This window comes from Lygodium microphyllum, chromosome 3, assembly GCF_053477565.2.
Source record: "Lygodium microphyllum isolate KBCC chromosome 3, Lygodium_microphyllum_v1.1.10, whole genome shotgun sequence".
NCBI classification, from domain to species: domain Eukaryota; kingdom Viridiplantae; phylum Streptophyta; class Polypodiopsida; order Schizaeales; family Lygodiaceae; genus Lygodium; species Lygodium microphyllum.
Genome location: NC_141137.1, coordinates 120114898 through 120128931, shown reverse-complemented (window position 1 = coordinate 120128931; position 14034 = coordinate 120114898). Strand labels below are relative to the sequence as shown.

General features: G+C 43.5%; 1 protein-coding gene across 2 annotated transcripts; it reads left to right on the top strand.

The window, feature by feature from the left end:
* The first annotated feature begins 9905 nt into the window (after positions 1-9905).
* LOC148038819 (heat shock cognate 70 kDa protein-like) lies at positions 9906-13076 on the top strand. Of its 2 annotated transcripts, none has more exons than XM_087674691.1 (2): positions 9906-10283; positions 10392-13074. In XM_087674691.1, the coding sequence occupies exons 1-2, from the start codon at positions 10070-10072 to the stop codon at positions 12128-12130; spliced, it is 1953 nt and encodes a 650-aa protein (XP_087530817.1). In that variant the 5' UTR covers positions 9906-10069; the 3' UTR covers positions 12131-13074. The 2 variants fall into 2 exon arrangements, with proteins under 2 accessions (XP_087530817.1, XP_087530818.1); XM_087674692.1 differs by having other exon boundaries at positions 10146-10283; positions 10387-13076.
* Positions 13077-14034: the final 958 nt, after the last annotated feature.

Below are 14034 nucleotides of genomic sequence, written 5' to 3'. Positions count from 1 at the left end.
GAGGCCACAAGTGTTGTTGCGCTCTGCTTAGCGGAGGTGTTGTCCAACAGTCACTTCAGAAGAAGCTCGCTCAACATACGGTCTCCTTCTAGCTCTCTCTCTCTCTCTCTCCGTATCAGGTCCTGATCAATTTCTGTTTGCTAAGGCTAACACTCGTTGGATCTGTACTTGCTCACCATTTGTTGAATTTCATTCAAGGAATCCCCCAGATCTAGCTCTTCATTGCATCTGCAGTTCATGCTGGTTTGTGTCATATCTGTGGTCTCTTGCTCCACCAGGGTGTTGATGAGATTAATCAAGTCGGGTAGATCCACTCCTCCAATGGTGTCGATCCTTGCTACATCTAACTCTTGTGTCTCGTCCTTGCTTGGTCATGTACTTAGGGTTCTTTATCACCTGCATGATTTTCTCCTACTGGTGGGTTCATTTTGATTGTTAAGTTTGAGTGAGTTCCTTATTATTTACAAATAGTTCTCAACTTACACTCACTCGGTGTGTGTGTGCGTGCTCTCTTCCACACACCTTGCAAAATCAGGCTTTCAGCTTTTCTTAAGTGCACTTCAAGTGCTAAAAAACAATGTGGGTGTGAATACAAGGTGATAATTGCAGCTCTCACACTCTCGTTTACGTATATGACCTAATGGGGCTCTAGCTTCGATTCCTAGCTATTCTTGCTGGTGATTAGGGTATGTGTTGGATTGTCCAGCTCATTCAAGGTTAAATTGGGGTTTGTTAGTTAGCCTACGGCTCTAAGCATGTGGAATATGCTAATATGAGTATCAACATTGTTCCTGGCCATTCAACTGCCATTTCTAGGGTTAGATTTGCATGCAAGGCTTTCTGTGAATTCTCCTGTTGCGGGTTGTGCTCTCCGTCGTCCCTAGGCGCACTAAATTTGTCAATTTTGATGTGTCAAAATTTGGTCCAATTCTGCAAAGTTAGATTCTACAATGTCCAATTATAGGAATCAGACATCCAATTTGATAGGTGTATGATTTGGAGTGTCTGATTGTGAATGGTTTGATTTTTGTGTCTAATTATGGGATGTTTGATTTTTGAAATTAGACAAGGTATGTTTGATTGGACAGGATGGGTTGGTCCGATTTGAGTGTGTCTGATTGCCAAAATCGGATGAGGTCACAGGTCCAAGTGTCAGATCCTTAGGATCAGACACGTGGTAGTGGTCCGCCGATTGTTGGCCATGCAATTCTCAAAATTGGACAGGTGTAGGGTGTCCGAGCATTTGATTTTGGGAATCAAACATTGGTAAGGTGCTGCAATTCCGTTGAGACTGAGGGACTAATTGAATCACCGATACGATTGTGAGCAAGCTAGCAGTCAAGGACTTCTAGAATGCAACTATGACCACAAGGAAAGGTTTTTATATACCTGGGATACGCTAATAATGTCGGTGGGAGTTGATCGATTTGTAGGAAACCCTGGTTGTGCAAGCTCTCTCTCTCTCTCTCTCTCTCTCTCTCAATGCTGCAAAACTGAAAATGAGGTCTCCCTTTGCTTCCCATAGTCTTAAACCCTTGCTGGACTCAAGCTTAATCTTCTCCATCACTCCCCATGCGTTTCTAACACCTCTAAGAACTCTTTTTTCCCATTTTTTTCTTGTGTGTCTCCTGTTTAGGCCTGTTTGAGAGCAGAAACCCTAAATCTTTTTCCTTTGATTTCTTGGTCCTATCCTACTGTAAATGCAATAAAAATCAAAAGAAAAATACTAAATTGATTTCTCCTACTTGCCTAATCATCAAAAAATCAAAATACTTACTTGTTGCAAATATTAAAAACCCAAAATCTCCTACCTATCTCAAGCTCTGGTTCGGGGATGACCCTTACTTCATCGCTCAATTTGAGGTGTGCAAGTGCTCAAGCTTGAATCCGTTGGTCCTGGTAATAGAACCAAAATTAGAGGTGAGCTTACGCTCAACTACCAAGATCCACAGACCGCTTATTGTTTCAAGCATTTTAAGCAAACACCTATGGCTATCTCTTGCCTAGCCAACTCACCTTTGATCCTATCGGGGTGTAGTGAGCTTACCTTGATGCCCAAATGAGTTGCATCCACCCTCAAGCACATCGGTAGCTCCACGATTCAAGATGTGCGCTCAAGCATCCTCAAGCCTCCACCTCCAAGCTTCATCCTCCACAGCCGCGTGTGAGACAAGAGAAGAGAGGAGAAAAGAAGAAGAGAGGAGATGATGGAGAGCTTCACCTCCAATATCCCTCATCCCCACACACTCACTCCCTCACACTCTCACACTCCCTCTCTCAAGCACACACAAGCAAGGAAGAAGGAGAAGAGAATAAAAGAAGAAGATGAGTCCACTTTGCCACACAACAAAGAATGAGCTTCTCATTCACTTTTTGAGTTTATATACAAAACCCTAATTCCTTTTGGGTGGTCATCCCATTTTTTACATGGCTGGTCGTGGCCTAGGCCCTCTTCGCATTGTCCTCCTATATTCTTAGCTTTCTTTCAACCGTCTACCCTTACAATTTGTATAGGAGGGAGCTAGCGCTCTTTTACAAAAGTTTTAGGGGCGTCTTGCATTCAAAAATACACTTTTGCCTTTGAATTGGATTTTGAGGCTGCCCTTGTGCTTTCGGATGTTTTCCCTCTTACTTCTTTCGTTGTGTTGTTTGCTTTCCTTCTGGCCCGCCTCTTTCAGCTTCGGACTTGCACTTTTTTGCTTTTTCCACTTTTTCTTGTGTTGTGGTACACAATGTGGATGATTGGTCTAAATTGGATGAGCTATGTAAATCTATAATCAAAATTTCTCTCTTTAAGTAAATCTTTTACAATGTTGTCTTTGAAGGCCAGACTGCATGGCAATTATTGGAGAAGATTCTATAATAAGCAGAGCTCTGCCTCTTAGATGTATTGGTTGAAGCAACTCATGGACCTTCGTATGGAGGGAACTTCCATGTTCGCCCACTTAAATGATTTTAATTCTATTTTTAGCCAGTTGTCTTTCTAGGAAATTGACTTCAAAGAGAATCTTCCACCATTGTTTTTGTTGGCTACATTACGTGAATCATGGGACACATTCTGTACTACAATGTGTGCAAATATGCTTGCTGATGGGTTGAAATTCCAGAACATAGAGGGTGCATTATTGAATGAAAAAGTAAAGAATGTTGATGCTTTGATAATGAGAGGCAATAATACTAAGAGTGATGTTATCTACCGTGGGAGAAACTCTCAGTATTCTCGTAGTAAGTCTCATGGCTATAAGTCCACATTGACTTGTCATTATTGTGGGAAGTAGGGTCATATTTGACCATAGTGCCATAAAATGCATAATGAAAAGTGGACTAGCTAGACAACATGTAGTAGTTGATACTCTGGTGGCCCATGACAATGATGTTAGATAGGATGTCTAGGCTCCATAGTCTATTTTATAGTAGTCTACTAGAGATAGATGTCAACTTGAGTGGTTTGTGCCCTCCATGGACCATGTTATGGTGACAAATATTGGTGAGTCTCTCACTTATGATGAGGCCATATGAAAAGGTGATAGTCACTCTTGGGAGAGAGCCATGTAGTTAGAGTATGAATCATTTCAAAAAAATCATATGTGGGATTTTGTTACATTGCCTAACGAAAAGTGTGCTTTGCTATGAAAGTGGATGTACAAGTTGAAGAGTACCCCTCGATGCCCCAAGACATCATATAAGGCTAGATTAGTTGCCAAGGGTTTTAAGTAGGAGCATGGTTTTGACTTTGATGAAGTCTTCTCTCCTATATTCAAGATGACTATCCTAGGATTGGTAGCTTTGGTTGCATAGTTAAATTTGGACCTTTATTAAATGGATGTCAAAATGGCTTTCTTACATGGGGACTTGCATGATGAGATTTATATGCAACAGTCTAAGGGCTTTGAGAAACAAGGCAAGGAACACCTAGTGTGAAAGTTGAAAAAGAGCCTTTATGGCCTTAAGCAGGCACCTAGGGAATGGTACCACAAGTTTGATGCTTTCATGCATTCACTCATGGGGATATAATCTTAGTGATATGGATCGTGTTTATACACAAAGAAGAAGGCCCATGATGGTAGTCTTATGATTTTGGTACCCTATTTATATGATATGTTGATTGCTCAAAGTACTCATGATGAGTTGGATATCTTGAAAGGCTAGCTCAAGAAGAGCTTTGAGATGAAGGACATGGGACAAGCTGCACATAATCTTGAGATGCGCATTGGTCGTGATTGCTCTAAGGGGCTCCTTTACTTATCGCAAAAGGAGTACATTGAGAGGTCATTGAGCGATTTCATATGTAGGATGTAAGCCTATTAGTTGTCCTTTTCCTTCCCATGTGAAGGTGAGTCAGGATGATTGTCCACAGTATGATGAGAAGAGGGCTGGGATGGAGAAGATCCCTTATGCATCTGCACAGTGGGCAGTTCGATGTATGCTATGATAGCTACTTGTCTTGACATCGCATTTGCAGTGGGAGCTGTGGCATACTATATGGCTACACTGGCATGTGGCATTGGGATGTCATGAAGGGTATTATGAGATACCTTGAGGACACTATAAATATGTATATATGTTATGGTGGGCAGGATATAGGAGTCGTGGGATACACTTACTGTGACTATGTAGGATATGCAGATAGTAGGAAGTCCACCTCTCGCTATGTCTTCATCTTTGCTTGAGGTGTTATTTCTTGGATGTCCAGGGTGTAGAAATGCATGGCCCTATCTACTACAGAGGCATATTATGATGTAGCCTCACTGAAGCTTGTAAGGAGGCTCTTTGGTTAGGCCTTGGTATTATTGATATGGTCTCTACACTGCATTCAAATTGTATGCATGCTATTTAGTTGGCCAAGAATCCAAACTTCCATACAAAGACAAAGTGCATTGAGGTGCATTACCACTTTATTAGAAAGGTCATTGAGGACAAGTCCATTGAGCTTGTCAAGATCTCAATTAACCAAAATCCCGAGCTTTGCTCACAAAAGTCTCTTAGCAAACTATTTTACCTTCCTTAGGAAGATGATGAATGTTGGATGAGATGACGTCTTTCCTCATCCTATTGTACTTTATGTACATTTGTACTTTGTCACTTTTTTCTTATTCTCTCCTTACTAGAGGCACATTTTCCTTTAAGTGGGAGGTTGTTAAGGGTAAAGATGCTTGCACCTACGTCACTCATGTATTCAATACATTGACAATACCTGCACAGCTATATATTGTAGGTGGCAGGTGCCCATCATTGTCACTTCATTCTTTATTCTTTCAATGACTAATAAAATAAGGAAGGTTGGTCACACATTGTGATTGTTGGAGTTCCCTACCTGTGTTGCTTCTGCTTGCTCGTGCTCTTACTCGGCCTTCTCCCTTCATTTCTCTGTTGGTAACTAGGATTTACTTTTATTTATTGGGTCATTCTCTTGTGGATGATGACTTCTATCGTTGGTTTGACTTTACTTATCAGGGTAAGGCCACCTAGGTGAAATTTAGATTCATCTCAATAAAGGCTTTTTCGTAGCATTCCCTGGGTCAAAAGTTGAAAGAAATTGGATTCTTGCATTGACTATAGGTTTTAGAGGAAATATCAACTACACTTTGCCTTGGTCATCTTTCTTTTCTCCCGATGGAGTCTTGGTGCATGAACGCCCTATGTGGATTGAGTTCACGAATCTTCCTCCATAGCTGGTGGATGAAGTGGCTTCAATCACTTTTGCTCTAGGTAAAGTTCTCTACTCTCTTGCTCCCACAACATCATGGGGCCTCCTTAGACCATCTAGCCATGCATGTATTCTATGGGATATGCACAATGAACCCCTTGAGTTTCTATAGCTACAAGTACTAGGAGGAATGGAGATGGTTCTTAGTAACAAGTTCTCAGCTTTTCCAGATGCATGCTATTTATACAAAGCAAATGGCCATTTTTCCAAAAACTGTCGCTCCCAGTCATTCACGCCAAATACTTCACAACTTGAAAAAGCTAGAGTTGACAATATGGCTATGGACAAAGAGAACCCTAGCTTTGGCAAGCTAGCAAGGGTTGAGATTTGCAAGGAGGCTGATACTCAATAGGAGCCTCTCAAGTTAACCAAGAAGAAAACAACTCGAGGTTCATCCCTACAAACCTTGTGGAAATGTTTTTATCAAAGGAAGGACCCCCTTCCTCAATCTGACAAATAAGCCAACCAAAAAAAATCGTGACCTGAGATCTCTTGATGGCAAAGGTAAGGGCAAGAAGACTAGTACAAATCCTTCTCTTAAGAAATTGAGTAGAAGTCCTCAGGTGGATCAAAATATCATGCTCCAATCAATAATCAAGAGTTGCTGGTCAAAGTACCTTAGGTGTGACTAGAGATTTTCTCTCTCCCCTAAAATTAAGTTCTCCTTGTGGAATGTGTGAGGCTTTGCCTCTCGGATATTAGGAAGCAAGTCATGTTTGGCTTAGTTAGGAGGTACGTGTTGCAGGTTATTACCCTTGAGAAAATTAAATTGGATGAAGAAGCTTGTAAGTCCTTTAATATCTATGACTACAGATGTGGATGCTGGGGGGAAAGGTGGTACTATGCTCTTAATATGTGTAATGACCTTGCTCCCATTCTGATATTCTTTGTAGGCAACAATAATAAACTAGGAATCAAGGTTTTGGTTGCACAAGAGGAATTTCTTGTCTATTCAGTGTATGCTTCTAATTGGTTTGCAGCAGCACCTAGATCAAAGTAATGGACATAACTGTGGCAATAATTACAAGGGAAGAATGTAATTATTAGTGGCGAGGGTTGAAATATGACCCATAGGCATGGGGATCACTTGCATGAGGCTGGCTACATATTAAAGGAAGAGAGAGAAAATTGGCAACTATTGTCAAGAGCCTGTGACCTTGAAGACTTGGTTGTTGTTGCTAATGGTGGGGAGAACCTTTGCTACATATGGCATAATTGCCATATTGGGTCTTCTTGGAGAGGAGTGAGACTTGATAGGTTCTATTCCTCTCAATGAGCATGGTGAACAAAATGAGTTATCATGCACTTTAGGATATTGTTGCATTTGATCACATGCCTATTTTGATCACCTTCAAAGTGATCCTCCTAGCTAGTAGTCCTAGAGGCCCTCCCCCCCTTCAAGATGTATGTCTCCCTTTTTAGAGATAAATTTTTTTGTCCAGGATCTCTAGGGCTTGGGAGGAGGCTAGGGATTCTTCTTTATCACTAGATTATAGATAACTATAATGTAGCACTTACTAAAATACCCAAACCCCATAGCAAACACAAAGCAGCATGTAGGAGATCCATCACTCAGTGACTAATTGGGCAAGATTAGCTATCCTGGTGACCCTCAATGAATGTCATAACGATTCTTTCATGCGTTGTTGTCTCAAAGGCATCGATGATTTCATTAGAAAATTGTGTGAAGGATCCATACAAGTAGCTAAGGTTCAGTTAAGGGGTCAATGGGAGATCTTGGGTGATGGCCCCAATGAGTTTTATTTTGGCAAGCTAAAATCCAAGCAAAATAAGTAGTCAATTACTTGTGTTGAGGGAAGAGTAGGTAACTTGGTGTATGAACGAGTGGATTGCTTAAGTCTCTAGAGAGCACTTGGCATCAATAATAGGCATTGAACCTCCATTTGTCCCTTAGCTTGAACTAAGGCTCTAGACCTTCCTTAGCAATGTTGTTTCCCTTATCCCAATTGAGCAAACATTGCTACTATTAGATAGACAATTTTCACTTGAGGAAGTCAAGCGAGTTATCTTTAGCTTCAAAGCTAGTAAGTCCCTTGGAGTTGATGGGTTTCTTGCTAAAATAATTCAAAAAATCCAGCTAGTTTGTGGTCTAGACCTTGTGGCCCTACTTAATAACATAAGAGCCTCTAGTAGCTTACCTGATGTAATGAACTTAGGGGTAATCCTAAGTCACATGATTTTTCCAAGCCAGTAAATTGGTGCCTAGTGACTATGCTCAACTTCTCATATAAAGTGTTGGCTAAAGCCCTCACTTTTCGAGTGAAGAATATTTTCACCAAAATCATCCATCTAAAGCAGTTTGGCTTTGTTAAAGGAAGGCAAATACACAATGTGGTATTGAGCCTAATCTTTTCCATGGATCTGGGACTTAGTAGTCAGTTTGACTTCATACTAATAAACATGGACTGGGATAAGGGCTTTGATCAAGTAAGTGGGGCATTTATTCTCTATGTGCTATCTGCATTGAAGTTTGGGCCCATTTTTATCAACTTGGTAGACTCTCTTTTCAAATATGCCTTAGCACCCATCAATATCAATGGTCAGTTTTCTACTCCCTTTGCTTATGAAGGTCTATTAGAGGCAAGTTTCCCTATTAACACCTCTATTATTTGCTCTAATAATGGACCCACTCTTGCGTAAAGTTGACAAATGTATATAAGTTGGTACGAATAGGGGATTGCCCCTTTCATATGGCTCTCAAATCTTTGTTCAATTTTTTGCAAATGATAATGCCTCTATCATTGAAGTTGACAAGGAGTCTCTCGCTAGCTATTAGGATCCCACAGCCGTAGACGCTGATCTATACTTGGTAGAGGGTGATTAGTAATGCCTCATGGAACTCCACGGGAGTGAGAGGAGGTGACTTATCACTAGGATGCAACATTTTGGCTCTCGCCCTTTGCTTTTGAGATAGAGATGGCCCCAGCTATTAAGGATCCTAAACTATCCAAGGCAATTCACAACCCCGGGGAGTCCACCTATAAAAAATTATCTATATAACGTGTGTTCAAAGGACATTAAGAAATGCCATTTTTAAACATGCTATAAGGCCTTAAGATGGCCCCTTTTACGTTATTAAACTTACGGTTTTTTTTTTTCAAATTGTAATTTAAAAACCCATTTTGTAAATATAATCTTGTAAATTTTACTAAATATAATACCCTTTCTTTTGAACTCACGTGGTATCTTACATGTTCTATAAGGTGGACTCATCGGGTTCACAACAAAGGCCTAATGACCTGGACAAACTTATAGGACCTTGAACTATCATAGTGGTTTAATATTTAGGAAGTTGTCGCTAATAAACTTGCCTTAAATGACAAAGAAGTAAGTTGGGTCAAGCTTGTACTTGGTAAAGGAAAGAGAATTGGCCCTCCTCTCCTACAAGAGTAGTTGATAATTCTCTTTAAAGACATGATCTCTCATGCCAGGAAGCACTTGTGGTCATGTCACTCTTGGAGAGACTACAAGGCATGTTCTCCTACGATCTTGATGAACATGGAGACTTGAAGGAAGAAGGAGTTCCGCTTAGCCATGCTGCCTACCTCGAAGAGAAGGGTCAAGACGCTTTGGAGGTCCGCCGCATCCTGCAGGACCAATTTTCTGTGTTGGTGGTTGATGCTAAAGAGATTAGCTCTGGGTGCAAGGTTGGGCAAGAAAGTGGCAACGTCACCATTGTGCCCTCTATGTGGGAGAGTTGAAGAATCAGAGAAACACCTATTTTGGGACTGCACTTGGGTGATTCCACTAAGGAAGCAACTAGAAGATAGTTAGGCAAGCCAATCTTTGAGCTGATTTTGGGATGGCTCTCGCCCTCCTTGGGGATTCGGGTAACCTTGGTGATAGCTCTTGGTGCCTAATAAGTCTACTTTGTGGTATTGTAATTAAGTTTATATGGTGAGAAAGGAATAGGTTGGTCTTTAGAAGTGTGAGCAGGATGTGTGTTGACTTGAGTATTCCCCACCTTAGACAAGAGATTCTCTTAATCTTGAGGCAAACTTTCTTATAAGAAGAAGTCCCTTAGGGCTTAATAGGCCTCGCTGCATCTTATGGATGCTGGGCAATGGGCATGCAAGTGGTTGGTTCCGAAGTCAACAAACGCCGCGGACACACTTGCATGCTGGCAATGCAAGTGGTTGGTTCCGAAGTCAACAAACGCCTCGGACACACGAAAAGTTATAAGGTGAAAGTCAATCGAAGGAAAGAGGTATAAACACCGTCCGCCATAGCCCAAGTGCCGAGACTCGAGACTGTCTCCGAAATGTGGAACCAGACGATAGGTCTGAAGCGGCAATAACAAATCTGTGCAGATCTTGACATACGTATCGCGGGGGTTAGACAATGGAAAATCTGAAAGGAGGACCTGCCATCGGTATAGATCTCGGAACCTCTACTTCATGTGTCGCAGTTTGGAAGGATGGGGCTGTGGAGATCATTCCGAATGAGCAAGGCAGTCGCACGACCCCTTCTTATGTCGCCTTCACGGACACACAACGCCTCATCGGGGATCAAGCCAAGAGCCAGGCGACCATCAATCCCACCAACACGATTTTTAGTAAGTCATCGTATCATAGTCCATCTTGTTCGCATTTTGGTTACATCATTAGGCTACGGCGATTTATCATTTCCGGGGTGATCAAGCGTGCGCAATCGAATAGTGCAGATTGCAAACGCCTTCTAGGGCGCAGATTCTCAGACAGCGATATACAGCGTGAGGTGAAGCGATGGCCGTTCAGGGTAATGGCGGGGGAGAGTGACAAGCCTGTGATATGCGTGCAGCACAAGGGGGAGGAGAGGAGGTTGGCGCCGGAGGAGGTGATGGCGATGGTGCTGGAGAGGATGAAGGAGACGGCGGAGAAGTACTTAGGGCAGAGGGTGAGGAATGCGGTGATAACCGTGCCGGCGGGGGCGACGAATGCGCAGAGACAGGCGATTAAGGATGCGGGAGTGATCTGCGGCCTGAACGTCACGCGGCTGATCTGCCCGAGCACGGCGGCGGCCCTAGCGTACTCCCTGCTGAGGAAGCTGAAAGCTGGCGGCGCGCCGACGGGGGAGAGGCGCGTAGTGGTGTTCGACATGGGGGGCGGGGGGGTGGACGTGTCCGTGCTCGTGGTGGAGGAAGGCATATTCGAGGTCAAGGCGGCGGCCTCCCTGGCCGTCCTGGGCGGCGCCGACCTGGACCACCGCCTCGCCCTCTCCTTCGCCCGTGACCTCCACCTCACCCACCGCATCGAGGACCTCCCTTCCAACCCCCGCTCCATGTCAAAGCTCCTCTCCGCCTGCGAGCGTGCCAAGCGCTCCCTCTCCGTCGCCGCCCATACCACCCTCGAGATCGACTCCCTCTGCGACAGCCTCGACTACTTCACCTCCCCCGTCACCCGTCGCCGCTTTGAGGAGCTCAACATGGATCTGTTCCTCTCATGCATCGAGCTCGTTCGGAACTGCCTCCAGGACGCACAGATGAAGCCCGCCGAGATAGACGACGTCGTGCTGGCCGGCGGATCTAGCCGGATCCCTAAAATCCACGAGCTTCTGCAGGAGGTCTTCCAGGGCAAGGAGCTCTGCAATACCGTCAACCCCGATGAGGCGGCTGCCTATGGTGCGGCCGTGCAAGCTGCCGTTCTGAGCGGCGAAGGGGATGACGCGGTACAGGACCTCATTCTCCTAGATGTGAATCCTATCTCTCTAGGGCTGGGGGCAGCCGTGGTGAACATGGTTTCTCATAATAGTGCAGACAATTCATGTATGAGTGTCTTGATTCCCCGCAACAGGACCATCCCCACCAAGATTACCCACGCCTTCACTACGTGGGTTGACAATCAGCCCGCAGTCCTCATCCAGGTTTATGAAGGAGAGCGAGTGCGGACCATCGACAACGCCTTGCTCAGCCAGTTTGAGTTCTCTGGCATCGCTCCCGCCCCCCGTGGCGTCCCTAAAATCGATGTCTGCTTCGACATCGATGCGAATGCCATTCTCTGTGTCTCTGCAGAGGACACCACGTGCACCACGAGTCAGAAGCTGATCAAGAAGGTAGTCATCACCAACGACGATGCGAGGCTAAGCAAGCAGGAGATAGAGAGGATGGTGCGTGACGCGGAAAAATTCAAGCGCGAGGACGAGGAGTACGAGAAGATGGTGGAGAAGAGGAATTCGTTGGAGGATTTCGCCTATCGGATGAGGAACATGATATTGCAGGATGACAAGACGACTGGCATTAAATTGAGTGCTGCTGAGAAGCAGCAGATATCGGATGCTGTGGACGAGGCTGTTGAGCAATGGCTCGAGCACAAGCAGTTCACAGACGCCGAACAGTTTGAGCTGAAGAAGAAGGAACTGGAGAAAACCTGTAATTCCATCATCGCCAGGATGTACCATCGGGCTGCGGCAAGAGGCCGTTGGTAAAGATTGACCTGTAATTGATGTGCTATAATAACTAAATGGTATGTTCTTCTTCTTTACTGGGACCATCCTAGCCTAGTGCTTTTGCTTTACTTCCGAGCTTGGCTGGACATTGTGTGTGACCTAGCCTCGCGGCCCGTGGGTACTCGGGTATTACTAAAGGCTTAACATTTAAAAAAATCATGGGCCCTTACCACAATTGCCCAAAAAAGGGCTAACCTTCTGCTACCTTGTTAGTTGAGTGATTACTCTCCCGCGTGTTGGGCTTCGTGGCACCACTACTCCCATAGGGGTGGAATTTGGCCTTCTTGTCATGTGTTGCTACCATCCTATTGCTTCTTCACATGTGGTTCCGAGTTGCAACTAACCTTTGTGTTTTCTCTTGGTGCGATCGAGGTATGCATCAATCCCCTTGCCTCTTTGCATTTTCATCTTGGCTCTTTGCTCATTTATGCTCTTTGCTATGTCGTTGCATTTTTGCTCTCTGCTCATTTATGCTCCATCAAAAGAAGGTGATCATTAAGGATTCTTTATGTTGCATGCATCTCTTTATACATGCATTTTTGTCTATTTGATAGTGTTCTCTATTTGTATGAATCTTTGTGCGCATTACATGCACACATCTTCCATTTTGAAATTTCCCCTCTAATTTTCCCTATCAATTATATGTTTGTATCTCTCTCTGATATTTCCAAACCTATCCTCCATTGAAGCCCTACTTCCTCTGCAAGTTCCAAGATAGATACAAATATTGTTGCATAACACATGCGCAAATGTCATACTTGAGGGATGTTGTAAATCAAATAAGGCAAGGCTCTTTTGGTTTGCATGGGAGCATAAATTTGCTACAGGAATCAGTTGCATGTTCAAAGCTGATTAGTGCCTCCTACTATACAGTTAAGTGTCTGATGGGAGAATGCTCTTCTTGTGGGCTTGCAAAATGCCTCAATGCCCTAGGGAGATATCATTTACCAAGAAATTAATTGTAGTAAAGATGTTTGAGGATGTCAAAATTGAAAGCACCTATAGTGGAAAAAGTAAGAAATGTAAAGTTCTTTCCTTCAAGTAAAGAAGTGCAAGGAATTGTTAATCATGTTTAAGGATCACTTGAGGAAGTTTATACAACATAATTTCATTTACAGGTGGCAAGTAGAGGAGTTCAAGGAGTCTATATTTGGTTTTCTCGAGAATGTGGTGCTATCTATAGTAGATTTCACTGAGAACCATACATTCAAAGAGCAAAATTAGATCCAAACCATCCATTGGTACTCTAATCAAGTTATAATCTTTGTTCACATTACTTATGTACAAATTGTTGGGGTGGTCAAAAAGTACTAACACTTGCATATATATGATGACAACTCATGATACCCTTTTTGTTCAACATTGTTTTATGCTACACCATGGATGGTTGAAAGAGCTTGGCATACCACTCAAGGAACATTGGGTGTGGTCAAACGGTGTAGCTTTGCAGTTCAATGCAAGGAGACCGTTTTACTTTGTTGCTTGATATGGCTCACTTATAGGCATTAAAATGTGCCATCATTTTTTGCATTTACGTCATGGGATAGGAGATTTGATGGGGCATGAACTGTCATTAAAAGGCATCTCACTATTGTGGAAAATCAGAGTGGAAGCTAAGATTGAAGTGTGCACAAGAGGGAGAGAAGAGTTTTCATGTACAAGAACAAGTATTGCTTATTCAGTTGCTCATGAAAGTACAACTTGGGTCACTCTCACTCAAAAGTCGATGTAAGCCCTTGGGCTGTTTATATAGCCCCAACTGGCTAGGGTGAGGGGTTTCCCTTCCCCTTAGGACCATTCACACCTGCTTGCCCTTATCCATTCCTACATAAGGAGGGTTCATATGCCTATACTCTCAATACCCCCCCCTCAATGCTAGGTGG

What these genes read in the sequence shown, in the direction of transcription:
- LOC148038819 (XM_087674691.1), top strand. Translation starts at nt 10,070, where the DNA reads ATGGAAAATCTGAAAGGAGGACCTGCCATCGGTATAGATCTCGGAACC. An exon ending in TCCCACCAACACGATTTTTA is followed by an intron (nt 10,284 to 10,391) that starts GTAAGTCATCGT and finishes CGAATAGTGCAG; the next exon opens with ATTGCAAACGCCTTCTAGGG.